Source organism: Phaseolus vulgaris, chromosome 2, assembly GCF_000499845.2.
Source record: "Phaseolus vulgaris cultivar G19833 chromosome 2, P. vulgaris v2.0, whole genome shotgun sequence".
In the NCBI taxonomy this organism is placed as follows: domain Eukaryota; kingdom Viridiplantae; phylum Streptophyta; class Magnoliopsida; order Fabales; family Fabaceae; genus Phaseolus; species Phaseolus vulgaris.
Genome location: NC_023758.2, coordinates 29,171,114 through 29,198,599, shown reverse-complemented (window position 1 = coordinate 29,198,599; position 27,486 = coordinate 29,171,114). Strand labels below are relative to the sequence as shown.

The 27,486-nt window shown below is 32.8% G+C and overlaps 3 protein-coding genes across 4 annotated transcripts; 2 read left to right on the top strand and 1 right to left on the bottom strand.

Annotated features, from left to right (window-relative positions):
* Nucleotides 1-945: 945 nt before the first annotated feature.
* On the top strand, nucleotides 946-10,255 carry LOC137811287 (probable cytosolic oligopeptidase A). The gene is made up of 16 exons (XM_068612974.1): nucleotides 946-1,375; nucleotides 1,504-1,671; nucleotides 1,957-2,080; nucleotides 2,545-2,621; nucleotides 3,140-3,283; nucleotides 3,373-3,603; nucleotides 3,673-3,763; nucleotides 4,073-4,194; nucleotides 4,797-4,904; nucleotides 4,994-5,239; nucleotides 6,857-7,002; nucleotides 8,597-8,714; nucleotides 9,141-9,332; nucleotides 9,518-9,583; nucleotides 9,850-9,921; nucleotides 10,029-10,255. The coding sequence occupies exons 1-16, from the start codon at nucleotides 1,019-1,021 to the stop codon at nucleotides 10,113-10,115; spliced, it is 2,349 nt and encodes a 782-aa protein (XP_068469075.1). The 5' UTR covers nucleotides 946-1,018; the 3' UTR covers nucleotides 10,116-10,255.
* Nucleotides 10,256-13,076: 2,821 nt separating this feature from the next.
* LOC137811288 (protein BRICK 1) lies at nucleotides 13,077-24,719 on the top strand. Of its 2 annotated transcripts, XR_011081046.1 has the most exons (4): nucleotides 13,077-13,307; nucleotides 13,499-13,648; nucleotides 19,394-19,450; nucleotides 24,241-24,719. XR_011081046.1 is itself a non-coding variant. In XM_068612975.1 (2 exons), exons 1-2 carry the CDS (start codon nucleotides 13,175-13,177, stop codon nucleotides 13,621-13,623), a joined length of 258 nt encoding a protein of 85 aa, XP_068469076.1. In that variant the 5' UTR covers nucleotides 13,077-13,174; the 3' UTR covers nucleotides 13,624-13,740. The 2 variants fall into 2 exon arrangements, 1 of the variants encoding a protein (XP_068469076.1); XM_068612975.1 differs by lacking the exons at nucleotides 19,394-19,450; nucleotides 24,241-24,719 and having other exon boundaries at nucleotides 13,499-13,740.
* LOC137811286 (nodulation receptor kinase-like) lies at nucleotides 15,804-25,701 on the bottom strand. The gene is made up of 15 exons (XM_068612973.1): nucleotides 24,983-25,701; nucleotides 24,180-24,678; nucleotides 23,075-23,541; nucleotides 22,523-22,670; nucleotides 22,008-22,079; nucleotides 21,838-21,906; nucleotides 20,437-20,508; nucleotides 20,254-20,325; nucleotides 19,999-20,174; nucleotides 19,079-19,305; nucleotides 18,757-18,883; nucleotides 18,617-18,685; nucleotides 17,111-17,300; nucleotides 16,447-16,579; nucleotides 15,804-16,353 (listed from the first exon to the last, which is right to left on the bottom strand). The coding sequence occupies exons 1-15, from the start codon at nucleotides 25,080-25,082 to the stop codon at nucleotides 16,015-16,017; spliced, it is 2,760 nt and encodes a 919-aa protein (XP_068469074.1). The 5' UTR covers nucleotides 25,083-25,701; the 3' UTR covers nucleotides 15,804-16,014.
* Between the last annotated feature and the right edge of the window lie 1,785 nt (nucleotides 25,702-27,486).

The following is a 27,486-nucleotide window of genomic DNA, read 5'->3' as shown; positions in this document are numbered from 1 at the left end:
TTGTACGATATTATAGACAATTATACGTAATTAAATTTAATAATAATAGAATTCCATAATTAGTGGATCCATACATAACTCCACCCACTTATATATGATGTTAAAATCTCATTCAAGATAATAAAAATTCTTCATTTTTCTTACCATCTTCTTATATACCATTTTCTTATAATATTTTAGGTAGCATAAAAAAATGCATAATCCTAATAATATTGGTTCAACATATTTAAATGTTGTTCAAACACAAATATATAAATTTTTAATTTTAAACATTTTTATTTATTTTAATTAAAATATTTCAAAAATTTAAATCAGGAATATTTTCATAAATTAATTAATAATATAATTATATTATTTACACCATAATGACATTAAAAAATTAATTATGATTTATTTTCTAGTTATAAATTTTAAACACAAATATTTAAATTTATTTTAATTTAAATTCTTCACACTTTCATATAGAAATAGTTAGATAAATTTATAAATTATATAAATTTTTTTCACATTTCAATCAAAGCAATCATATCATACAGAATTTTTAAATTCATATTTATTATTTTTTCCTACCATCCAACGATATAATTTTTACTTTCTTTTAATTCTTTCCATTCCCTTCGCACTAACTTTCTCGTCCAAATAAAACTTAAGTGATAATCTAAAACTTAAGTGAGAATTAAGGTATAATAATAGTTGAATCTGAAATCAATTTCAACTAGAAGAATAAAAGTACAAACAAAACCTAAGTGAGAATTAAGGTATAATAAGAGTTGAATGTGAAATAAAATTCAACTAAAAGAGTATAAAAGTACAAACAAAACCTAAGTGAGAATTAAGGATTTTTTTTATCAGCGTGAAAATTAAGGTATAATAAGAGTTGAATGTGAGATGAAATTAAACTAGAAGAATAAAAGTAAAAAAATAAATAAATAGGAAAGTTAAACAGAAACAAAAGTATCCCATGCTAGATTTTTGAGGAACCTGGCCACAAAAATCATTTTATACAGAAACTCTAAAAATGAGACGGTCAGGTGTTGTAGGTACCCTTCTTATAGCAAACATGCTAATGGCAACACGTTTCACCCTCACTCTTCCTTTCTCTCGTTCAATCCCCCCGTTACTCATCACCCCCATTTCTCCTTCCCTTTCACACCTCAAACAATTACCAAAATCCCATCCTTGTCCCCTCTGGTCTTCCTCCTTCTCCTTCTGCCTCCACACACTCCGCAAGTCCACTTCTCCTTTCATGGCCGCTTCTTCGCCCAATCCTGTCATCGAAGACAACCCTCTTCTGCAAAACTTCGACTTCCCACCCTTCGATGTCGTCGAGCCCAAGCACGTGCGACCCGGAATTCGCGCCCTCCTCAGCGAGCTGGTAATAATAACAAGTTCCATACTTTTCTCTCATTCTGATTCTCCGTCGGGGTTCGGGAAATGGGTCGGTGCTGATTCGGGTTTTCGGGACTGGTTTGCATGATGCTGATTTTTTTGGGGTTTTGATAGGAACGTGAATTGGAGGATCTGGAACGAAACGTGGAACCGTCGTGGCCAAAGTTGGTCGAACCGTTGGAGAAGATAGTTGACCGGTTATCTGTTGTTTGGGGCATGGTCAATCATCTGAAGGCTGTCAAGGATAGTTCTGAGTTACGTTCTGCTATTGAAGATGTGCAGGTATTGTTTTTAATTTGAAAATTAAATAAATTGGGTACTTTTGTAATGTGCATTTGCGTGTTTTTTTTTAATCTTTTGATTCTGTTTTGTTTTTGTATTAGCATAATTTTTTTTTATACAATTGGGGTACAGTGTAACAATTTATGGGATTTAGTATTTTTGTTTGCTTCGCTTATAACACATTAGCCATGTTGGAAGATGTTATTCGGCTGTTTTATATTTGGATGATGAGAACAGTAGCTTTGGTTTGCTTACGAGATTGGTGGATTTCTTTTTTGTTTGCAGGCAGAGAAGGTTAAGTTTCAGCTTAGACTGGGTCAAAGCAAACCTATTTATAATGCGTTCAAAGCCATTCAAGAGTCTCCTGATTGGAAGACACTAAGTGATGCTCGTAGGCGCATTGTTGACAGTAAGTTATTATGATATCTTATTGATATGCTGTTCTTGTGATGTGATTTTGTTTCAGTGCTGCCATGCTTTTACGGTAAAAGTTGTTCGAAATTGCTGTGGCTCTGTATCACAATGCTTCTTCTCAGCTTATAGACTTTCATTTAATAAGGTGAAAGCCGCAGGGTGTGAAGTTGGTGTAAAATTTTCTGATTCATGAATCTGCTTAGTCACCAATTTGATGGTGTGCTTTTTGGTTATTGAAAGAGATGTTGTCGTCTACTTGTTAGTGTTTGATTTGTGATATGTAATATCTGTGTAACATTGTGGGTCTTACACGTAACTGAAGAACTTGTATAATCTATACTCTAGGCCATGCTAAATCTCAAACTGTTGTTCCGTTCACTGTTCACTCAATTTTAAACACGTATTATTTTGGGTCCATTATTTTACATTTAACTAATAAAAGAATGTGTGTCTTTGCAGGCCAAATAAAGGAGGCGGTTCTGAATGGAGTTTCCCTTGAAGACGATAAAAGAGAAAGTTTTAACAAAATTGAACAGGTGTGGCATTTAAATCGCTAAAAAAAGCTTAAACTATAGCTTTTAGTCGCACATGCTATTTGATTCCCATCGTTTAGTGGTTATCTCCTAGGTTCGCTAATTTGGTTACATCTTGATCTTTGTTCTCTATTCTGTGGAAGCAACCAGGCCTAACCTTTCTCAGTCAAGGGTAGAAATGAAATCTTAATTATAAATATTATGAAAATGTGACTGACAAACAGAATAGGCAACATTAACTTTGAAAATTAAGATCCAAATGCAGTGTATGGATTTTGAGCACTTTGAAATCCCAATTTTATTAGCAATACATTTTTTTTGGGAATTGAGAAGGGTGGAGGATTTTGTTTAATATCCCAACTGCAAATTAAACCAAGTAATAAAATTTTAATTAAATAATTCTTTTTGTATACTCAAATTCTAAAAGCATAGTGATTGGACTTCATAACTTAACCATATTTCATGCACTGGTGCTTTTCTTTTAGTTATATTTTTATTTTCTTTCTGGATTTCATCCATAGGAGCTGGAAAAGTTATCACAAAAGTTTGGGGAGAATGTTCTAGATGCCACAAAGAAGTTTGAAAAGCTAATCACAGATAAGAAGGAAATTGAAGGATTACCTGCTACTGCTCTTGGGTTGGCTGCACAAAGTGCAGTAACTAAGGTATATATATCTTACATGTTTTGTATTATTCTCAAGTTGTGACAATGAACTATGTTTTTGAGTTTTGATTACTTAATGGGCAAATGCAGGGGCATGAAAATGCCACCGCTGAGAATGGGCCATGGGTAATTACATTGGATGCTCCTAGTTTTATTGCTGTTATGCAACATGCTCGCAACCGAACTTTGCGAGAGGAGATCTACCGAGCATATGTATCACGGGCATCTAGTGGAGATTTGGATAATACAGAAATAATTAATCAAATTTTAAAGCTAAGGTTGGAAAAGGCCAGACTTCTCAACTACAATAACTATGCTGAGGTATGATTTATGTGCCATATTGAGAATACAACCCTGTTGTTGGTTGCTTATGCATAAATAATCTTTCAGGTTAGCATGGCAACCAAAATGGCAACTGTTGATAAAGCAGAAGAACTTCTTGAAAAGCTTCGCAGAGCTTCTTGGGATCCCGCAGTGCAAGGTTGTGTGTATAAAATGTGTTTCTGATTGTGTTTGCATCAGGCTTTGAATTGTATATACTTTTATTAGTTATGCATGGGGATAATGCATTGCATATAAGCTTTCTGGAGTTTGCCTTTCATTGTCATTTAATATTCTAAAATAGCATGAAATACATGTTGTTTTGGAAGGATTTTAAATTGCCAACTCATGATAGTTCTGACATATGCATCCTAGGGGATTGTATTGTCTATTTAAATTTGGTTATTTACATAGACGTGTGTCTTCCTTTAACCAGGAAATAAGTTAGGTGTTGCATCTTTCTTTGCAGATATTGAAGACCTTAAGGAATTCTCCAAAAGTCAGGGTGCATTAGAAGCTAGTGATTTGACTCATTGGGACATTAGCTTTTGGAGTGAGAGGCTACGCGAGTCAAAATATGATATTAATGAGGTTGCTCTATTGCACTATCTCAGTTATCATTTAGAAAGAAAAAAAAATCTTTTAAGAAACAAGGTTAATTAACTGTTACATTGGAGAATAAAGAAATATAGAACGATTAGAAGAAAAATTAATTTCCATTCTACATTATTTAGTAATAAATACATTGTTCATGCAATCAATACTTTTTATACAACTATTTTATCAGCTGTTGAATTGTTATGACTTACAGTCAGTTTGAATGCTCTTTTCCTATGGTAAAGTAACAAGAAATTATCACCAGCCTGCAAAATATTTGTTGTAAATTATCCTATGGATGTGTGTTTTAAAAAATATGATAGTTTAAAGTTTCATATTTCACAATTAGGTTCACTGCATATTTTAAATTCTGGAAGCTATTATTTATACTCATGTCAATTGCAACAAGAGTTTCTTCCTTTCACAGCCTTACCCTCTAATTACAGTTTATGGTTTGCTAATACTTGTTCACACCATTGACTGATGTACCTGCTGTTTCAACAAGATTTTATTACTTTCAATGTGTCTGTCTTTTTTTACTGTAAACATTTTATTGGAGTTGGAAATGCTCATGCTTCTGCTGCTGTATCTCATAGGAAGAGCTGCGTCCCTTTTTCTCTCTGCCGAAGGTTATGGATGGACTGTTTAAACTTGCAAACTCACTTTTTGGCATTGAAATTGAATCAGCTGATGGTGTAGCTCCGGTAAACTAGGTTCTTTTTTTGTTTAGCTATGATTCTTGTATGGGGAGCACCTATTTTAAACTTCCTGACACATGATTATTGTTGTTCAGGTCTGGAATAATGATGTCAAGTTCTTCCGTGTTAAGGATTCTTCTGGGAGTCCAATTGCGTATTTTTATTTTGATCCTTACAGTCGTCCTGCAGAGAAAAGGCAAGGTGCATGGATGGATGAAGTCTTTGCTCGAAGTCGTGTATTATCGCGTGATGGTACCTCAGCAAGGTTGCCTGTTGCTCACATGGTTTGCAATCAAACTCCTCCAGTAGGAAACAAGCCAAGTCTAATGACATTCCGTGAGGTAACCTCAATTTTGCACTATGTGTCTGTCTATTTTATAACTTTTTGCTATGATCATTATCTGTGAGAAAGAAAAGAGGTTTAGTAGGCTATGATTTAAAGCTAATTAAAACACTCATTGCGAATGGTAGTGTCTGCTCTTGATATGTTGGCTTATTTTAGTCTGAGTAAAGGGCTACTAGAACAATTACTGTCTTTCATTTATTATTTTGTTTGGAGCAGTGATATTTGGTTTGATTTCAATGGATGTTCGGTCAATATTTTTCCAGTTGACTGTATTCTAGGCAATTTGTTGAAGTGAAGGCATTTATTGCAAAGCTTCCTCTTAAATAAGTGAAGGATTAACATCTATACTTCTGTACTAATAAACAAGGGTCTGGTTTGGTAGCACTCAGCCTTATTTGGGAAACTCTGGTTCTTGGGTACAAATGTTAAATCAATTGAGATTTTAACTTGAAAGGAACATAAACGGCATAGTCATGCAGTGCCTGTGTTTTCACAGGTTTGTACTAATTAGCATGTTATTATGTTTGAGCTAGTTTTAGGGGTTAAGGAGGAAACCTTGAGTGCGTTAATTATGTTTGAGTTAGCTTTATTGTTTTCAGTATCAGAGGTAATGACTAATACCAAAGACCTTGAGTGCACACTACGTGAATATTCCCCTCCCCGCATGATTTATTCCATATCCAAAATGATGTAACCAGGATTCGGACCTTGGATCACTTAATTAAGGGACACAAGTCACTACTACTTATGCTAACCAATGTGAAATAAAATTTAAAATTCTACGCTATATCTTGATGGCAGTGCAATCAAAATATTCATAAGTGAGTATGTAATGGAAAACAGAATATTTCCCGTCCATACTAAACTCATAAAATTTTAAGGAAAATCTTGAAACATATTGTTGGATTTGATATAGTGGACAAAGACAAAGCCTTACTAAGTCTAAACTTTTCAAGGCTCTCGTGTTTGTGGCAGTTGTTAAACTACTCAGTAGTTGCACCAGATGGCTGCTTATAATAAAAATATAGAATGGCTAAAATGCAAGACCCGTCATCTATAGGTTAGTTTCAGAAAACCCCCTATATGTTTTGAATTCAAACATGATACCCGATTCTTATTATGGGCTGCAGGGAAGTCAGGTTTAGTGGGAAATGACCTGATTGGATAATTTAGAATTGGGTTAGGTTGGGTTGGTTTTGACAAATTAAGCGATACAAGTAATTAAAAAATATTAAAATTTTGCCTAATAAAATATCAACTGAGATACAATACAATATATGTTTGGACAAATTTCTCTCTAAGTACTTCTTAGAAAGAAAAAAAAAGTAAAAATTGCAATGAATTTCTTTATTAAGTTAAAATTAGTTTATTTATAAATTAATTTGTGGAAGTTCTCTGATATAGTTTTTCTAAATTCTTATTTTCAATTTGTGAATAAGCTATTTTAGCTTATGAAGAACTCCATCTCATTTTTGTTTTATAGAAGTGCCTATGATAAGTTTGTCCAAACAGACCATATTTTGCATACAATTGTGTATAAAATTAGAAGCAGTTACTAATTTGTGCACCTATCTATATCATGTGGTTTACACTATCTTTTTATTTTTCTTAGGTGGAGACTGTCTTCCATGAATTTGGTCATGCACTTCAGCATATGCTTACTAAGCAAGATGAGGGTCTAGTTGCTGGTATTAGAGGGATTGAGTGGGATGCTGTTGAATTACCTTCTCAGTTCATGGAAAACTGGTGTTACCATAGGTAAGTAAATATGTCCACGTGAGGTTATACCCTTCTCTTGGTCGGATGTTACTCTTGCCGTTCACTTCTTCATAACAAGAGTTAAGAAAGAACTTTTTAATGTTACCCCCAACTGTTTATAGTTATTATATTATTATTATATGCCTGGTCCTCTTTTTGATCAATGTCTTCTGAATAACTTTGCCACATGTCGTGGAAAATTGATAAATTGATTCTATCCAACTTGCCATTGTCCACACCAACATTGCTTGTTCTTGCTTTTATATTCAACATTTCAACTGCTTTTCACTTCACCTGTATGTGGTGCTTTTCTTTCGAGCTAATCCCTTTTAACCCCTAATAGGAGGGGATAGTTGCATAGGAGTACTCTCTGTTCATAAACTTGAAACAACATGTTAACTTTAGAACGGGAAAGGGTTAAATAGAATTTTAAAAACTTGCAAGCACTTTGAAAACAGATAGCTACTAGTAGACAGTCTAACAAACAAACGTGTATGCTTTTAAAAATGAGTTTCGCACTCAACCTGAGCTACATCTAATTCTCCTTCAAGTGACTCTTGAAAGGTTTCACTATAATCATCAAACTGATTATAAGAAGTATTCTTTACTACCACTATTGGCTTACACGAGTACAGTGTTACTGTGACAAACTTTTCAGTCTCTTTTAAGATTAAGAATGTCTAGTATACTTTAACCCTAAGCTGTTTCTGCCTTTCACAAGTACTCTTTAGCTACCACTCTTGGCCACAAACAAAGATATGTTTGAATGACAGTTATAGGAAAACTTCCCTTAGAGAGGATACAAATAAACACTCCTTATGAGAATCTAACGTCACTTGGTGAAGAATATTACAGTTATTTTTTTCTTGAAGTCTATAAGGTCGACTAAAACATCTGTATGCTCACAAAATGTGTGCAGTCTTTTTTGCATGAAAAAGATAGTTTTATGTTGACTGTTCTTGTTCTTCATGCAACCGAGTTTTGCCTTTTATAGAAATGTTCTTTCATGTGACTGATGTGTGTAGCGTAAACTCCTTCCTAGGTTTTGGGCTTTTCTCTTTTGGAGGAGACACGTGTATCTGACAGAAAGTGTTTTTTAACTGTGTGTTTAGCCCTTAGAAGGATTATTTTGTTGTATGAAATTACCTACTTTGGGTACGGAAGTTTGCATAGGTACGTATAGTTAGGCATAAAGGCATGTTTTCTATCAAAATCCACATCGTAAGCAGTAAAGTCAATTTAGCATGTAGACATTTGCTACTGCTTTAATACTTCATCTAACGTTATAAGATTGTAGCATGTTCGTATGTACAGTAGACTGGCTACTGTTCTTGAGCATAAAAGGTCGAATAACACATGAAGTTTTGTTTGTGATTAATTAAATTGGTGAATTCCTCTGTATCTTATAACCTGAATATATCTTATCAATCATTGGTACTTCAAAATTTAATCTTATTTGTTATCAGCCAAACACTGTGTAAGGGTTGTCCAATATGACTAGAGTGTGTCCGAGACTAGCAAACTAACATTATAGTTTTTGAATCAAAACATCAAGTATTTCGTGTTTATCATATTTTCTTTTTTGTTGCTATAGAGAAACTTTAATGGGCATTGCAAAGCATTTTGAAACTGGCGAGAGTCTACCTGAAGAAGTATATTTGAAGCTTGTTGCTGCTAGGACTTTTCGAGCTGGCTCTCTAAGTCTTCGACAGGTCAGTGTGAATGTAATGGTTGGTTATTCCTTTCTGTAATTTTAAAGTTGCGAATGTTACTCTTGTTAACTTATCAAAGCTAAACTGCTTCATTTCAAATTCAGAACTTTATTATGTGATAAATAGTTTGTTCGTTTGGTTTTGGTGGTCTAAAAAACAGTCTGCCTCAGTATAGGTACATTTGGGATCTCCCATCCCTTATTCCTTATTCCTTTACATAAATATAGTGCTCTGGCAACCCTGCCCCCCAAAAAAACTAAAATCTGCATGTCTTTACTTCATTAACTAGTCTGTAAGGCTTCAATATTATGATAATTGTTCCTAGTTTTTATTTATCAATGCCAACTCTGACCTTAGCTTCTTGTATTTTTAAAATACATGTTTTCCCATGATGCCTTCTAATCTGTATACAAATATAATTTGCAGTTAAAGTTCGCATGTGTAGATCTGGAACTTCATACAAAATATGTTCCAGGGGGACCTGAGTCCATCTATGATGTTGACCGCAGAGTTTCTGAGAAAACTCAAGTGATTCCTCCATTACCAGAGGACAGGTTCCTTTGCAGCTTTAGCCATATATTTGCAGGTGGATATGCTGCTGGATACTATAGCTACAAGGTATATTCTCCATTTCTTTAATGTTGATTAACATTTCGTGTCTTGAGGATCTTTGGATGTGTTTTGCACTCCTTTTCTTTTATGATTGCAGTGGACTCCCTTTTCCCCTATAGAAATATCCCTGTCCCTCCAACGAATGGAGAAAGAGCTATTTATTTCTTACTGTAAATTTGTCTGTTATGCAGTGGGCTGAGGTGCTGTCGGCAGATGCTTTCTCTGCATTTGAGGATGTTGGATTGGATAATGACAAGGTACATTTTTTTTTTCTTTTTTCTGTGCGAGGAGGTATACTGTTAATATTGTTGTACTTTACTCTTTATGGACTTGCCTTTGTGTTTGATAAAGAAAATCCTCTATTTTCCATGTTTAATACTCCTTATTAATCCTGTTTAATGATACTTCAGCAATACTTAATTTTACTCAGCTTGTTGCCATACATGTAAATTGCAAGTTGGTATATATATTTATTGTTACATGTTTGAGTTTGATTATTATGTGTTTTACTCAAAATGTACAGGCTGTTAAAGAAACGGGGCACAAGTTCCGGGAGACCATTCTTGCTCTTGGAGGTGGCAAGGAACCACTGGATGTAAGATAATTTATTCTGTCCACTCTGTTAATAAGACAGATTCAATGTATTTTTACCTAATGTGTTGAACATGTATGTAGTAAGTAATGGTGGTGTGGTGTATGCAGGTTTTTGTGCAATTCCGTGGCCGAGAACCAACACCAGATGCATTGCTTAGGCACAATGGCCTATTATCAGTTGCAGCTTCCTCATAGACTTCCCACTTCTATACTAAATAAAAAAAGGGAATCCTACTTTTTATTTATTTATATTTTTCTTACTCTTTTAAATTTTCTTTTACCACACTTCTAGGAATTTAATTTCAATGATTATTCTGCCATTTACATTCTCACAACATCCTCTTATGATTTATGGTTTATTCGCTCTCTGAAAGAAAAGTGAACGAAAGAGTGGGAGAAAAACAAGTAGAAAGAAATAATCTACCAAGAATTTAAGGGAACTGATTTTGAATGAAATAATTATAACATTTTGAATGGAAATTAAAGGGAACTGATTTTCATTTTTTTTACTAGTATATTTTGCTAGAATATTTCGACTTAAGTCAACAATATATAGTTTAGAAGGAATTTAAGGTTGTGTTTGTTTCATGAAGGGGATTTAAGGGAGAAGAAAAAGATGGAAATGAGGAATAAAGAATTGAAAGTCAAGTTCTTTGGATTAAGAAAAATAGTGAAAAAGTGAACGGAGAAAGAAAATTTGTGAGTAATTTTATTGATGTGATAGATAAAAAATATTTTTTAATTAATAATTTTGTAAGATTATTATATTATAAAGTTGAATTAAATTTAAAATTTATTTTTTTAATATAATATTAAAGTATTTAGAATTTATTAAGTGATTTTTTTATTGAATCACTATCAAATTATCCTTATAGTCATTTCACAGTTTTTATCTTGATATAAAAAGATTGAACATCAACTAAATATAACATTTTAATATATATATATATATATATATATATATATATATATATATATATATATATATATATATATATATATATACCAATAGATTTTACAATTAAACCCTTTCTTTTAACTAATATTTTTGCAAACTTTCTTCACCCATCTCCAAATTCTGATTCGAAACGTTATATAATACATAAATCATTGCAGCACCGCATGAATAAGATTTATCAGTATAGAATAAACTTTTTAGATGAGTTTAGAGTATTTTTGGATTGTTGTTTCTAGTTAAAAAAACATTGTTGCTTCTAAAGTTCAACTAAAATGAATTTTAAATTGTGTCTGAGAAACGTGTTCCTTAACAATAAATTTGATTACAAGGTGTTTGACAATGATCTTTGGGAATGAATAGAGTGAGGGGCCTACAATACAAGTGTTAGTGGTTGGTTTGGTAGATGATTGTGAAGGCTACGTTCTAACACCTTCTATTCCTTCCCTTCACGTCTTTCAAATACCTTCAACAAACCTTTCTTTCAAATATTATCTTCCACTTTCTCAATGCAAAATTATTAAACAGAATGGAAATGAGCAAGTAATATTCAAGTTGCTTGGAAAAGCTAAAATGAAATTACACCATAAATTACGTATTTTTAAATGAGTTCATTTCTTGACAAAAAATTAATCCAATTTAAACTATTGAGAAAAGGAAGGTTATATAAAAAATAGAAAATTAGAAAAACAAAAATATAACTATTAAAAACATACAAAACTATATTTTTTTTTAAAAACCGAAATATTTGTAAAAAATCTAAATTATGTTTTCAACATAATTGATTATATTATAAATATTACTGACATAATTAATTATATAACTAATTTTTTATTAATATTTATGTTTTTATAATAAAATAAATAATTAAAGTAATATTATTGAAATAAAAAGATTAGTAATAAATAAATATATTTAACTTTCTTCATATTTGTGTTGTGAGTCTAAAAGTGTTTGCTTTTCACTTTTTTTTTTTCATTTCTTTCCAAATTCAAACAAAGTACAAAGAAATTGGGAAGGTGTTCCGGATAATTTTAATAGCTTTTCTTATTGTATCTAAAACCGTATTCTAAGTAAATTATTGATTAGATATTTAATTTTTTTTATTAAATGTTTAAAATTAAGGAGTTGTATATGTTTCTTCCTTTATCCTAAAATGTAAAAAAAGTTAAGATGTTTGGATTAAGATAAATAGAATGAAAAATGTAGGAAAAATTTATAAAAATTTATAAGTGATATGAAAAGTGTGATTAAAATTATATTTTTTTAATAAATAAAAACGTAATTTTACATATTTATCATTGTATTTAAAAATTAATATAAAGCTAAACTTTCTCATGGGAATAATAGGATACAAAGGATAACATGGTAAAAGCAAAACTTTCTCAGTAAATCTTCACAAACTAGTAAAGATTATTCCATCACTTTCTGTTTTTTCACTCTCTCTAACCACTACAAACCCCTTAATCTAAACATAAATTTTCTTTACTTTTCAATCGGGTAAATAGTAATCACCGAATCCAAAAAAATACATAAAATATCATATTGTCTAGAAGATAAAATATTATTTCTTTAATCTAATCAATTATGTAATATTCATAAAATACATACCACATAAATAACCCATTATGATGCAAGGAAAATTCAAAGCCTGTATTGTTTTTTGTTTTTAATTTTTATTTATCGTGTTTTTCTTTAATTTCTTCTCCTCCAACTTGTCTTATTTACTAAGTAGGCCTGTGCTTCAATTCTGAATCTTCATTAAGTTTTTACTATTTAATTCAGATATTTTTATCTATAACAAAAATTAAAAAAAATAAAAATCATATAAAAAAGTTTCATAATGATAAGCTTCAACTGAAGTGGGTTATGTTAGTTTGAAGTTATCTTTCAATTCTCTCACTGGCAATAATGAAGTCAACCCTCCATTACCATTTTTCAACTAACTCACTTCCTGCCACTGTCAAAAAAAGGAGAAAACAAAAATATCTTTCAATTAAAAAACATTTACCACCTTATTTTGAAATGTAGGAAAAAAAAAGTGGACTCTAACACAAATCTCACTTTATAATACTAAACTCAAACACTGTTATAAAAAAATTTGTCTCTTTTATAGTAACTAATTTGAAAATAGCATTTAAAATAATTTGTAATTGAATATATATATATATATTTATATTTATATTTATAGCCATGTGAAAGAGGAGTAGGAAGCAAACTGTGCATTCTAATGTGCAGAGTGCATTAGCATTGGATCTGAAAGCGAGTTGAAGAAGAAGAAGAAAAGAAGAAAAGAAGAATGGCTCGTGCGGGAGGGATAACAAATGCTGTGAACGTGGGAATCGCAGTGCAAGCCGATTGGGAGAACCGCGAATTCATCTCTCACATTTCTCTCAACGTTCGTCGCCTCTTCGACTTCCTTGTCCAATTTGGTACACACACTTTTCCTTCTCTCCCAAACGGCTCGTCACGGTGTCGTTTTATCTATCCGTGAAACCGCATCACCATTGTGTCCTTCTCGTTGTTGGGTATCCCACGAGTGTTGGAGCACGTTGAATCACGCCAAAAGCATATAAATGTTGAATTTTTATTCTGCCCCTTTGAAAATTAATGTGTTTTTCAGAGGCGACGACGAAGAGCAAGTTGGCGTCTCTGAACGAGAAGCTGGATGTGTTGGAGCGCAGGTTGGAACTGCTTGAAGTTCAAGTGGGCAATGCCTCGGCCAACCCTTCTCTCTTTGCCACATGATTTTGTGTTGTAATACGGCTTTCCTGTAAGCACTCTCCACCTATGATGTAAAATCTAAACGGAATTCTTGATGATATATGTAAGTCGTTCATAAATCAAAGTTGAAGTGTTTGATCAGTGTCATGCTTTGTTCTGTAACTACAACTCTTGGTTTCTCTATTTATTGGGTGATCCTATAGTTAATTGCACTGCTTTATTTGTAAGTTGGAGTTCATAAGCACGTTGCAATTCTCGGATTCTTCCCTGTTTGCCATGTGACTAACTCACAATGCCTTTTAACTTAGCCCCTTCCAGTGTCATTATAAATTGATTTGGATAAAATTGTCTTGAAGCATCTATAGGAAAAGAATAAGTAGAAAAAGAAAAGAAAAATCTTCATAAGCTTAAATTAGCCGAAATTAGTTTATGTAAATAAGTTATGAAAATCAGCTTTTAAAGGAACTAATATAAGAAGGTTTCTATAAATCAACTAATATATAAGTTAATTTTAGTTTTCTTTTTCTTTTTGTCTTTCTCTTTCTTTTTTTTTTGCTTTTACGAGTGTTTAAAGAAAAATTTATCTACGTAGGCTTTTAGTCCCTTTCATTGTAGCTATGTGTTTTCATTGCATGCCCAGTGCTTAAGCTTACATGATAAATGCTGTTCCTCTGCCACCTTAATTTCATTTGCGACATACTTTTAATGCATAATCAATCACTTGACATTTTACGTATACACAGTGAGGAATGTTAATGTTGCCCTTAACAGTTTATCGCTTATTCTCAACAGCATTTCTTTTATGCCATTGGATAATTACTGAATTTTTCACACTGTCCAATCTCTTTCCTTCCACCTCTTCTTTTGCTTGTTCTCATTGTAGCAGTAATTTGAGTGTTCTTAAGGGGCATAATTTACAATGTGGAAGAAACAGTGTAGTTTATGAAATTGATCATGCAAAAAATCTCAGTGATTAGTTGTAGGTCATTTTTCCTTGGAGGGGAAAAATTATTATCACTTTACTGTAACTGTGGACCTGAAGCTTGCCTTTTAATCAGACAAATATTTCTTATGCTACCTTTTAGTATTGCTACTGCATAATATGGCAGATATGCTGTCAATGCAATTTCAGACATTTTCTTTATTATTGTCATCAACACGTTATTTCTTAATTAGGGCCATGCCAGGGATAAAAAGGGAGGAAGAAGTGTCTGAACTGGCTCTTTGATAACAGTAGGAATTGTGTGTCAAATTCTGAATAGCTTAAATTTCCCCTCTTTACTCTGAAACGGAATATATCTTTGATTGAATCAGCGTCACTGAAAATCTTTTGCCCTACATTATCTCATTCAGTCCAGCATTAGGACAGTACATTTTGAATATATCTACTCAAGCCTGTTAAAAATGAAAATTTTTGTTCCTGCACGTGTTTTCTCTTACTTTTTCTACGACTGGGAGAAAGATGAGGAGATGGGGTAAGATAAAGATAGTAATGTATAGATAATATGGGGAAAAAATGAAGTTGTGAAAAAATGTTATAGAATATATTGTAAGATGTAATAACTAGTGAAAAACTATGCGTTGTAATGGTCAATCATTTGTTCAATAATACCCATCAAAGAATAGGTGTTTCAGGGACGCGATCAACTCAGAGGGAGGATGTTTGGTTTCAAATGAAATTGTTTTCTTTTAATAAAGTTGCTTCACAAAATACTATAAAACCTTTCTTTTCCATCCGTGTCATTTGAGAGTTTGGACAGTCCAAAACTTGAAATATTCATTAAGGTTTGAGTTTTATGAATGCTTCCTAAGAAACAACACGTGTCTGATCTTTATGCTCAACACATTCCTCCTCCATAAACCGTTGATCTAGGAAGACACTGACGCAACTATTGTTTATCACTAGTATTTCGATCGTGATTCCACACAAATAATAAAGATCATTCAAATGGCCAACATTTATGTTGTTGACATATTTCTACCCAAACAAAAAAAGAGATAAAAGGACCCCTTAGTAAGTTCCTGGCTGGACTTAGAATATTCCTTACATATTTAGGTGTTCGTCCTAGTTTATGTAACCAGTCCAAGTCCACCAATGTGTCAAGTTTGACATATTTAGCTTTGTTCAATGCACAGTTATACTGTATTAATATTAAATCACAATCAATTTAGTTTATGCAATTTTTTATCAGTCAAGTTCGGACTTGGCAAATGATATGGCCTTTTGCATTTGACCCACTTTATTCCTTTCACTCATAAAAATGAGGCCGAGCAAGAGAGATTAGTTTGAAGGTGCATTGATAGGATGAAATTACCATCACAAAAACTAGTATTTTCTCCTTTACCATATGAAATGTATTATGACTAAAGCAGTTATGAAAAACGAATCAAAAGAATTCCATTTTCAACCATTTGCTATCTCGGCTGTGGATGGGACAAGGCTTGTGTGGTGATGGTTGATTCTGCTGTTGATGAAGTTGAGGGCAGCACCCTTTTCTCTATGACAATAGAGTAGCGGTTTGATCCTCCAAGGCTGTCAATGGACTTCATGTATTCTGATGCATTGTTTTCTATGATGAGAGCATCCTCTAACTCACGGACAATGTCCACCATGTTTGGTCTATATGCTGAGAATGGTTCAAGACACTGCAGTGCTACTTCCACCACTCTCCACATTGCCTCTGCATGGTATGCCCCCTTGATGCCAGGATCCACAATTTCTTCCATCTTTGATGCTCTTATATATGGCTTAGCCTGCAATGCATGCAAAGTTATTTCTTAGTGACGTCAACAAAATGTAATTTAGTACAATCCAATAAAACAAAACATTTAGTACATGGACCATACCCATTCAACCAAGCTCCACTCATTCCGTGGTCTCTTTATGTCAAGAGGTTCCCTACCAGTCACAATTTCAAGTAAAACCACGCCATAGCTGAAGACATCACTCTTCTCCGATAATTGTTGGGTTTTGTAGTATCTGCAATGCATGGGGATAAGTTTCTGGTATTGTAAAAGTTGTTTAGATTATAGTTGTATTTTGTAACAAAGGTAAAATAGAGTTGAAGTGACAGATTCTTTTTCTTCTCGTTTGAAATCTCACAGATTATCATCTATTGAAATTTGTAGTTACTTGTATATAGAACAACTAGTTTCTATACGTTTATGAATAAATATACTCTTCATATAGGAAATTCTCATCAGAAACATTTCTTCAATCTGTCTGTAGTTGACAGTGCTTCCATGACACAGAACTCAATGCGGTAAATGATAGGAGAGTTTGGGCCTTTCTTTTTCAAATATTATTTGTGTTTAAGGGCCTTTCTTTTTCAAATATTATTTGTGTTTAAGGGCCTTTCTTTTTCAAATATTATTTGTGTTTAAGGGCCTTTCTTTTGAGATGATTCCTAGAATCCTTTATGTGGGTAGTGTAATAAATCTTTTGCTCAAAGTGATGGAGGAAAGCAGTATCAGAAGTTGTGGTTAAGACATGATAAAAATGTCCACTTACTCAGGATCCAGGTACCCTGCAGTTCCTCTGACTTCAAGAGAAACGTTACTGTCACCTTCTTGAGGAGCATATTTTGAGAAACCAAAATCTGCAACCTTAGCGCACATGCTATGATCTAGAAGTATATTGCTTGATTTTACGTCCCTATGTATTACTGAACGTCCTGGAAATGTATGGAGATATGCCAAACCTGCTTAATTAGAAAATTTGTTAACATTCAACATGATATTGATTAAAATTGTAATGAAGACAGATAAGACTAAGGATGCATCATGCCATGTTTCTCTTTAGATCCATGATGAACCAATTAAAGCATTGTCAGATATTACTTGGTGAGTATTGTCTCTCCCTCTCTCTCTCTCTCTCTCTCTCTCTCTTCTAATGCATTGCAACTATGAAGAAACACTATCAGTGATGTGGTTCCTGTTCCTCCCAGTAAATCTCACCATATTTTCTTTATCTACAATTCTAAAACAACAGAACAGAGGCTAGAATAACTTATTTTTAAGCTAGACTAGGAATCTGCTGAAAGCTTATGATATTTGAGGAATAGTAGCCTCAATTTTCCCCAAATTTTAAAGCTTCCTTTGCTACTATGCATGACAAAGCTGGCCTCCAACCAACCTGCCACTAGTTTGATGGTATAGATTGACAGTAAGTATTCTCTGACCCGCTAACTTGGTAGGCTAGAGGCAAGCCCAGGTGGTTTGCCGGTTCTTTTTTATAATTAAAAATTAAAATAAAAGAAATAGTTTAAAAAAATAAATTATTTTATTGTTTTATTTGAAAGATAAAAAATACAATAATATAATAATATTGTAACTTAAATTATCCATACTTATAGGTTAAATTTTATTTATTAATTATAATAAATTAATTTAATATGTTAAAGTAATAATTCTCTCACTTTATCCAATGAAAGACATTCATTTAACTACCTAAGGAGTTAGAAAATAGGCCTCATTTTTAGTCAACCAAAATAGGCCAAAAGGCTTCAGAGTGACCCATTTTGACTAGTATTATCTTTTTTTCTTAAAATGTTAACATTAAGAATTCATGAGCTTGTTACTCTTCTGATTTAAATCATTATTTGCTGGATTTAATGTTTTAAAAGATTAAAGTCAACACTCAACAGTCCAATAACACCAAAAAATTATTAAAACTAAAATTAATATATTGTTTGAAGAGAGTTGAGGTAATACTTGTAGATTGTTGCCATTGGGTATGAAAATACTATCATGAAATGCATGCTATTTGTCGGATTCTTCTGGAATTCCCCCTCAAATACCTTCATCTTAATCATTCTAAGCTAAAAAGTGGTAGAAATCAATATGATTTCCCCCATCGTTGTCAATCAGTAAAGCTTATCATTTCCTGGAGTTTTTTATTCAATAGAATCAATATGCCTCTTTTTAGTTTATTTTCCTTCCTGATATGATTCAAGCTGTTGTGTTGATTAGGTATATTTGCTGCAGCTTAGTAAAAGTAAAACATCATATTACTTGCCTCGAGCTGCACCAAGAGCAATAGAGAGTCTAGTTGGCCAGTCTAATATTTTTCTCTTTGCAGGTTCCCCTGTTATAAAGTTGAAATTTAGAATTAGTGGGTATCAAAACAAATAATCTGAAAGGATTTTGAATGTTTACCATAGAGTCTATCTTGCAAAGAACCATTGGACATGAAAGGATACACGAGAATTTGTTGATCATTTTCATTACAGTAACCAAGAAGAGGCACTAGGTTTTCATGCTGTATTGCAGAAAGTAGGTTTAGCTGCAAGATACATCACAGATGAGATGGTGGAAAAGTAGGCAATTGTTAAAACTTCAAAAAAGAGGAGTTGGGGAATGTAAGAGCCAGGGATGTAGTGACTTCACTTTTGAATTACTCTTGCAGCAAAAAAATGTTAATTAGGAAAATTTCCTGGGAACTTTGATAATCTAATAAACTAAATAATGCCTATTGTACCTCATTATCAAATTCTCGAGTTCCCTGCGTTGATGTGGCTGAACGGACTTTCACTGCCACTTCTTGACCGTCATTTAGAGTGCCCCGGTAAACAGAACCAAATCCTCCTTCCCCTATCAATGTTTTGTACCTTTCTGTGGCCACCTCTATATCTTCCAAAGTGAATGTTTGAATTGATACAGACTTTATTAAGAAATCATCTTTGCTTGGCAAAGAGAATATTACATCTGCATGTTTTTGTAGAAAATTATGTCATATACTCAAGTGTAAATTGAACAAAACCTACATGCTAAAATCAGTGTCCCTCTCACGCAGAAGAAAAAACACATTGATAGCGGTGTGATCAATGAAGTTCTCGTGCTAAGTGCACAGGTATGGAATGCAAACTTTTAACAGTCATTTATATAGAAATTTGCATATGTTAATTTTCTAATAGATTTTCCCCTTCGTTACTTTCATCACAATACACAACATTATGTGCGAGTTCCTGACTGAAATGGTAGCTTAACCCTAAATTTGCTTTAGTTACATGCACGGGTGACAAGCTAAACAATAGAAGAAAAGTGGAATTAATATTGAAGACAAGGGCTGTTGAAATCTATAAAATGTGAAGGGTAATGCAATTAAAGATGTATGTCTCTTTAAACCTTTCTTCAGAACACCAAAATCTCAATTCATATTTATCTTGCTTGTTCTTTTTGAAGCCAATAGAAATTGAAACTAATTCTTTTTTGTATGTAAAACCATGTACATAATAAAGGTAATAATCTTTCAAGACCATTGATCTTATGATCCGGGATTGCATTTAAAAAGGGAAGTGAGTATATATTTGTGTTTTCTAATCTTAAAAGTAAATGTACTGTTTTAGAATGCAGAGAGACATAGGATGAAAAAAGGATTAGAAAAGACAAAATGCGTACTTGTTTCCATTAAGTAGTTCTTTCCACCAAATCCTTCCCATGGAATCAACTTTTGTCTATAGCGGCAAACAAAAATGATTCCAACTGCCACTGTGATCAAAAGTGATCCACATGTAATAGCACCAATGACAAATACTTGTCCAAATCTAGGTTCTTTTGCTTTGCATCTTCCGTAACTGAAATATTAATGCTAAAATAGTCAAATTATGCTTTAATTAAAGCGTCTGTTTTCCCGTTTCAGAGAGTGCATCATACTCTGTATTGATCAGTGAACCATTCAAATTAGCTGGAGTGTATTCGCTCATGCGTTTGTTGCAGCCAAAATACCTAAGAATGAATAGAGTACAAGCAAAATTTGTAGAAAGTATATTAAAAAACTAAATAATTAAAAGTGACTTCTTGGTATAGATGAAATAGAATGTCAACTCAAATACTTACAAAGATTTTAAATATGGCAGTGAGGCAATTGATTCTGGAAGTGACCCCATAAGATCATTGTAGCTTAGATCTCTGCACGGAAATATAAATCAATCAACACAGGAACAAGTTTCAGTGGTAGGTAATTTTCTTGATGACACTAGTAGGAAAATTCTCTATGATTTGAATCTAAGTGCAGGAAGGAAGAAATAAGATCAGTATATGTAACATAATAATGTCAAAGCATATCTTTCCAAATATTATCCATGCAGACATCGCATATAGAGGCATATCTGCACCTACTAAAGTGTCACAGAGAAATAAAGGTTAGGATGCACATGAATATTATAGATACTGCTTAATTGATATTTTCTACCTCTTCTGTTACTAACCTAATTCCATAGAGTTTTGCATAGGATGTTAGAGCATGTACTGAGATATCAAATCAGAAGGATTTATTTCAATTGAGTGTAACCCTAATGCAGTTATGTATTGTTGGGAAAATCATAACTAATTCTCCCATCTTTGTGTAGATACAAAATGGGCACCTTTAGAAGAAATAAGCAAACAAAAGAAAATAGAGCAAAATAGAACAATGACACCAAGAATTTTAACGTGGGAAAACCTCCTTAACTTGATTAAGGAGTAAAAACCTATGGGACCTAGTTCAGAAAATGTTTTCACTATAAAAGTAGAATTACAATATTTGTTTCTTTCACTCTATGAGGATAACACTTAATCTCACCGAACTAGGATGAAATACAATGTCTCTCTAGCCTCTCACTAGGATTTTTAGTCTCACACTATGGTGGATATCAATTCTCTCATTTATTCTCTATGTTACTCTTCTCACTTGCTTTCTTTTTCTTCCTCACAAGTTCCGTTTATATCGAGAAGAAGAGAAAGACTTCTTCATAAAATGATAACGAATAACTAATGTTTGTCACATTTTCAAGATACCTTCAAAAAATTATCTTCAACTTTCTAGGTTGAACTTCATAGTCTTCAAGAGTTTGAAATAACCATCATTGAATATAATCAATGGATCATTTAACAAGATTCATTGGTCATGGTCTCCCATTAATTAAGAAGGGATTCCCAACATGTATTGTTCATATGTGTATATGATACAGAATCCATGTATTACTACACGGTTATGCTTCCTCGCTCCTTCAAGAAGGAGAATAAGGGCTACAAACAAAACTTGTTTATTAGATCATGCAATTTTCGCCATCCATTTAAATCAAATTTCAGGTAAATGCATGTTGAGCCGAGTAAAAGTGAACCTTCTAGCAATTTGTTCAGTAATTAAGTGTTATGGTTCTGCTTATTTTCATGATAACATCAACAAGTATAATAGAAGTACTATAATTCAGCTTGTGACATCCAGTCATAGCTAAACATTTTAGAAGGGATCATTACATTGATGTCAACAAGGAGGACGGTGGAAACGAGGGAATATAACCATTGAAATTGTTGTGGCTCAGGTTCCTGCACATGACCAAATAATTACATCAATGCATATCACAGTCCCAGATTATCCTCCAAAAATAGAAGTAGAAACAATTGAATTAGAGTTTTGAAGGCAATACAGTATTTTTAAGTTGGTCATCTCAGTAACAGTAGAAGGAATTGGTCCTTTGAAATTACTTGAGGAAAGATCCCTGGTAATAAGGAAAAAAAAAATGTAGATAACAATAAAAGTTTACGAAAAGGGGAATAAACACATAAAGAAAACACTTCATTTATCTAAACAAGAACCTACTTAGCTAGAGATATGGATTGGTTGACAATTGCATGTATCAATGCATTAAAGCCGCTATCTATATTGGTCTTTGTCTAGGTATTCCTATAGACATAGTTGTGAGATTGAGTGCATGTTTGGTAAAGTATTACATGGAGTAAAAATCCATCTTTCTTATTTTCTTCAAAAACTCTCAGCTGAGCGAGTTTTTAAATCACGTAATAATTCAAATCACTGACACTATGGATTAAATTCACCAGGGTTACATTTCATTTCCACTGTGATCATCCTGTGTTGGGTTATTAAATCCATAATGAGTTGATATACATGAGGCAGTGTTTTAACTAGAACTGAAGGACTTACAGCTTGGTGATAACAGACGAGCCATTTGAACCATCACACTCTATTCCGTGCCAGGGGAAAATACAAGGGTCTCCAGTCCAACTCTCTAGCACTTTTTTGTTTTGGTTTTGCAACAACAGTTCTTCTCTAATCTTCTGAATCACTTCCACTGAAGTAAAAATAAGAGAGAAAGAGATTGAAGATTGGTTACAAATTAAAATACACCCATATACCATCTTAAGTGTAGAAATGAATAAGCAAATGGAATGCAAAGAACTAAGGGTGTATTTGGACAAACTTCTCTGTAAGGATTCCTAAAAGAGAAAAATAAGAAAAAAATATATGAACTACTCAAAAGTAGCTCACCACAGATTAAAAAATAAAACTCTAGAGAGTTATATGAGAAAGTTTCTACAAATTAGATTGTGTAAAATAATTTTACTTTTGAAGAAGCTGATATAATTTTTTCTTAGCTTTTTCTTCTATAAATTCTTAGAGAGAAGTTTATCCAAATAGGTCCCAAAGGCAATAACCCCACACAAAAAAGGAGGAAAACAACACAAACACGTTTACCATCTTTTTGGTTGGTCTCTTCAATCCATGATCGCATTTGCAAGATCTCATAAGCATTCAAAAGGGGTCCAAACTCAGCACCAGATGCCTTGACCAAGGTTAAATTAAGTGAACCATTTGCTGAAACGTTCAAGACAGTGTATGTATAGTTGGACCCTCTAGCCAATATGTCAAATTTCTCCCGTTGAATCTCACCATTAACATAGATGTCAAACACCCTTTTTCCTTCTTTGACAGTGCTATTTAATTCAAGGAAGTAGAGAAAGACACGATATTCATAATCCTCAGTGTCAAGGCTACTCTGGATCTCCAATCTCTCAGGGTGGGTAAGAGCAGTTTGTAGAACTTGTAGAGGTGGTGTCATGTTGGACTTGAGGTCAAAATTGCTAACATTGTAAGACAATAGGAGAGCAGATGGTGGACTTGAAGTTGCTTTCCACATTCTATCACTTGGGTCATTTGGGAACCTATAATTTGGTAAAGTAGCCATATTATAAGACCTTCTGTTCATGTTCGTAGTCCATGGTTCCAAGAAGCAAAACAAAGTTATAGACCAAACACTAAACACAAATCACTTCAATAGAAAATTAAGGATAAATCCCATTGACACCCTTTTTGCAATTTGCACCACTTACGGTGTATATGTGATGACAGTAATTCTTGTGAGTCACATTATAATGGATTGAGTGATAGATTTTTGGCTTCTCGTTTTGTTGTTATTTTTATTACGATGCATCTTATTGCATCATTAAGAGAAAAACCTGTACATCATTGGATCATAAAGAGAAAAAGCTGTACATAAATGTGTGTTACACTTCTGTCTATTAGGTGAAGATAGGTTATCTCATGCATTTGTAGGTATGTTTCTTGCACATGGTGCTCTACTTGATTGTCTAAAGCATGACCAAGAACAATGCAAATTGCTATTATTTATCCCCTAAATATGTTGATTGAATATTTAACATCCATTCTAAATATTGTGAATATAATGCTTCCATAAAAACCATTAAGTGATGATGACTCCTAAGCCTTGTAGATTTCTAGGAGATACACTTTTTTGATAAATGTTGGTGAAATTTACCTCAAACTAAAGTATATGACGTACCTGATTTCATCTTTTGTGCCCCAAAGACTATTTCTGCTTATCAATTTTAAAACACTGGCAGGCAAATCCTCTGAGAGGTAATCTTCAGGCAATGGCCTTAATTCCAGCTGAGAAATAAAGGGATCCACCTCCCCCTTCACTAAGCAGAAGTCTATGTTGTCTTTGGTAGCCCTAAAAACTCCCTCAATCTCAAAGTCCTGGGGCGTGGATGGTCTCACTGCACCTAATTGTGTTACCCCAATTGAAACATTAAAGGAAGAATTTACACTGTCAAATGGAAATGTGCCCCTTATCAGATATACTTTATTCTTAATTGTTGGCAAATTGTAACATCTTTTTCCTTCATCTATAGAAAACAGTCGAACTTTTTCATTCAACCCAATTTTAGGTCTTCTGCAGCTTCCTCTGTCAGGGAACCATGAGTAATCTGTTGTGTAGTTTAAGGTGGTCTGTGGATCTGTGTAATTTGAATCAGCACAACATGCTATGTTTTCAAACCCTACAAAAAATGTCACGGATTATATTTATTTTGTACTAAAAGGGATTTTCCCCTAAATAAATTTGAGCAACATAAATAAAAGAAAGTGTAAAATGGTTTTAAGATTCTCTCTGTTTGGAAACTGAAAGTATAAAACTACCAGTTCTATTTCTTCATCCTCACAAATTTTTGTTTGTTTTTTCTCATTTTAACTGTGATTATCACTTGACCTTTACTTTATATTAATTTTTTTGCTACAATTATTGGAAAATATACCGGTAATAGACATCATGATCTAAGAGAATTATAACCTTAAGTTACTAACCTTCAGTTGCAAAGCCAGAAACTGATCTGATAAATATATGCAGACAAACAGCACTTGCCACAACCAGTCTCAATACCCAAATTTCTGGTAATTCCATCATAATCTGAAATAGAGGTTACCCCATTGGTTTGCAAACTTGAATCATGCCAACTAACACTTCATCACCTAGTACCATAAATCTTCTTCTGAATTCCATTTCTTTCTCTGCCTTGATCATCAACACTCTTGAGTTTTCCTATATCTCAGATTAGGGGAGAAATGAAATAAAGCTTGCTTAATCCCATAATTCTGAGAACTTGTCTCTTGTGAAAGATTTTGACGCCATTTTGCACAAGTACTGAATTGGATGGAGGATTAGAAGAACAAATATTCTTGAGATATAGGGGTTTGACTTCAAGCCTGGAAACGGCAGGAGGTAGTAGCTAGGAAAGAGATGGAAGACGAGTAAGGAGATTGAATTAGTATAAATCCAAAGTTAAATATTTCTTTTATAGTTTTATATGTTATTGACGTTAAACATTATTTTTCATGGAGTGGTGGTGGTGGTTGCTTGATTATGTGTATTTAATATTGATATGGTGTAAAATAATTGGACAGACCACTCCTTCGTCTTCTTCTGCCTTCATTCCTCTCATTTGAAACCATGGATGTTAAATGATCAAAATAAGAGTGGTATCTTCATGGAACAAATTTGAACTTTTCTGGTATACGTAGCAACTGTAAGTGACGTATCGTTGAATATATTTATTATAAATTTGTATACTTAGCTTTTCACTAATGTTGACCTATGCATTTTTATACAAATGGTTATGGACATTATTGTTAGAGTCTCGTGTATCTGATTTCGCTTTAGGTAGGTAATGAAGTTACGGGGGAAAGGAATTCAAATAAAAAATTACTAAATATAGGAATTGTGATTAGTTTCAAAGACGAGACTGTTCATTCTCATGCCTAGCACTATCAACACACCAATTATTCCCTTTCATGTTTTCTATAATATTTTACTTACAGATAAACATTTGAAACCAAGTATGAAGAGGAAGTGGCTCAAGAAAACCCCAAAAGAGCAGGTAACCCCTTCACATCCTTGTAGTACTAGCCTAACTTTTAAGCGTGATCAGACTAAAAATTTCTTCACAAATTAAATTACTATCCATTTATCAAAATTTAGCAGAATTTATTGTCAATATAATTGCTTACCTAATCTCATATATAGCTTCTTAGTCATATACAGAAAGGATAGATGTTGATATGATTAACATATAACTTTTTTGTTTGGTCAATCTCAATCCCATAACACGTTCAAGCACATCTCATTAACCATAAACTTGTATTTTGTGTAAAAAAGAATATTGTTCTTTATAGTATTAGTCCGAGTAACAAGTTGCATAGAATATTTATATATTGCCGGTAATTTCAAAGCTGGTAAAAGGATTCAAATTGAAGATTAATGTTTAAGTTAAAAGAATTTGATGCAGTCATCATCATCTTGCTACATCAGCTATCAAAATTATCCTTACCAAGACAAAATCAATTACTTTTTCCCTTATTTTACATGAACATTAAGTCAATGCAATTCAATTTCCTAATTCTTCACTTCAAGTTTGAAATCCTAATCAATGGTGGCATACATTAATAAATCATCTGGGAAAAACTCAGGTTAAATTAGCCTTTTGGGTATGATTAAAGGTTTTCCCCATTATATATTATATATTATACATTTTGGCCTAAGATTTTAAATATGATTATTCCATTCGAGTTGGCTTGCCTATACCCGACAAAGTGAATTGATACTTCCAATGGATTTACGCATATTTCTGTATTAAGCTTTGTCTGCTAATAATACATGCATATGCCCAAAACCTCTATTATAAGGCCAAGCTTCAACTCTACATATTATCTTTGGAAAATAAAATAAAAAATCATCCAACACTTGCCACAACAACTGGTAGAAGACCTTTCATAATCAATCATCAACCAAAATAATAGTTATAAAATAAAAACAAAACATTCCATTCATCTTTAATAAGTCAATCTAATTGGAATTATCTACTCAACATTAATCGTTTTTATATTACGTCAAGGGGAAATCCCAAAATTTTGAAATTGAAGTAATGTTTCTTTTCATTCATTTCATGTAAAATTCTTCTTTCAAATGGAAATGAACTAGAGTAATTATAATCCCTTTTCTAATTTTATTATTTTGTACCACATTATCTATTATATCCTTTTTTAAATGGTTAAGAATAAAAAAAGTAAAATTATTGAATATAGGAAATTTAAAAAGAAATACAACATAAATATCAAATAGATTAAAATCTATGAATATATTGGGTTTGAGAAAATTAGAAAAAAAGATATGAAATAAAAACCTAGCATTTCTTATATTACTCACAGGTTTAAACAGCAAAATAAAATAAAAAACACATTTCAATCAACCAAGCAATTCCAATTTTCCATTTATTGCTTCTCTTTCTTTTCTATTTCTCCACGATTCCTCCTCT

What these genes read in the sequence shown, in the direction of transcription:
- LOC137811287 (XM_068612974.1), top strand. Translation starts at nt 1,019, where the DNA reads ATGAGACGGTCAGGTGTTGTAGGTACCCTTCTTATAGCAAACATGCTA. An exon ending in GCGCCCTCCTCAGCGAGCTG is followed by an intron (nt 1,376 to 1,503) that starts GTAATAATAACA and finishes GGGTTTTGATAG; the next exon opens with GAACGTGAATTGGAGGATCT. An exon ending in CAGCTGATGGTGTAGCTCCG is followed by an intron (nt 4,905 to 4,993) that starts GTAAACTAGGTT and finishes ATTGTTGTTCAG; the next exon opens with GTCTGGAATAATGATGTCAA.
- LOC137811286 (XM_068612973.1), bottom strand. Translation starts at nt 25,082, where the DNA reads ATGATGGAATTACCAGAAATTTGGGTATTGAGACTGGTTGTGGCAAGT. An exon ending in GAACTACTTAATGGAAACAA is followed by an intron (nt 19,306 to 19,998) that starts GTACGCATTTTG and finishes AAAAACATGCAG; the next exon opens with ATGTAATATTCTCTTTGCCA. An exon ending in TGCTCTTGGTGCAGCTCGAG is followed by an intron (nt 17,301 to 18,616) that starts GCAAGTAATATG and finishes CTAATTAAGCAG; the next exon opens with GTTTGGCATATCTCCATACA.
- LOC137811288 (XM_068612975.1), top strand. Translation starts at nt 13,175, where the DNA reads ATGGCTCGTGCGGGAGGGATAACAAATGCTGTGAACGTGGGAATCGCA. An exon ending in CGACTTCCTTGTCCAATTTG is followed by an intron (nt 13,308 to 13,498) that starts GTACACACACTT and finishes TGTGTTTTTCAG; the next exon opens with AGGCGACGACGAAGAGCAAG.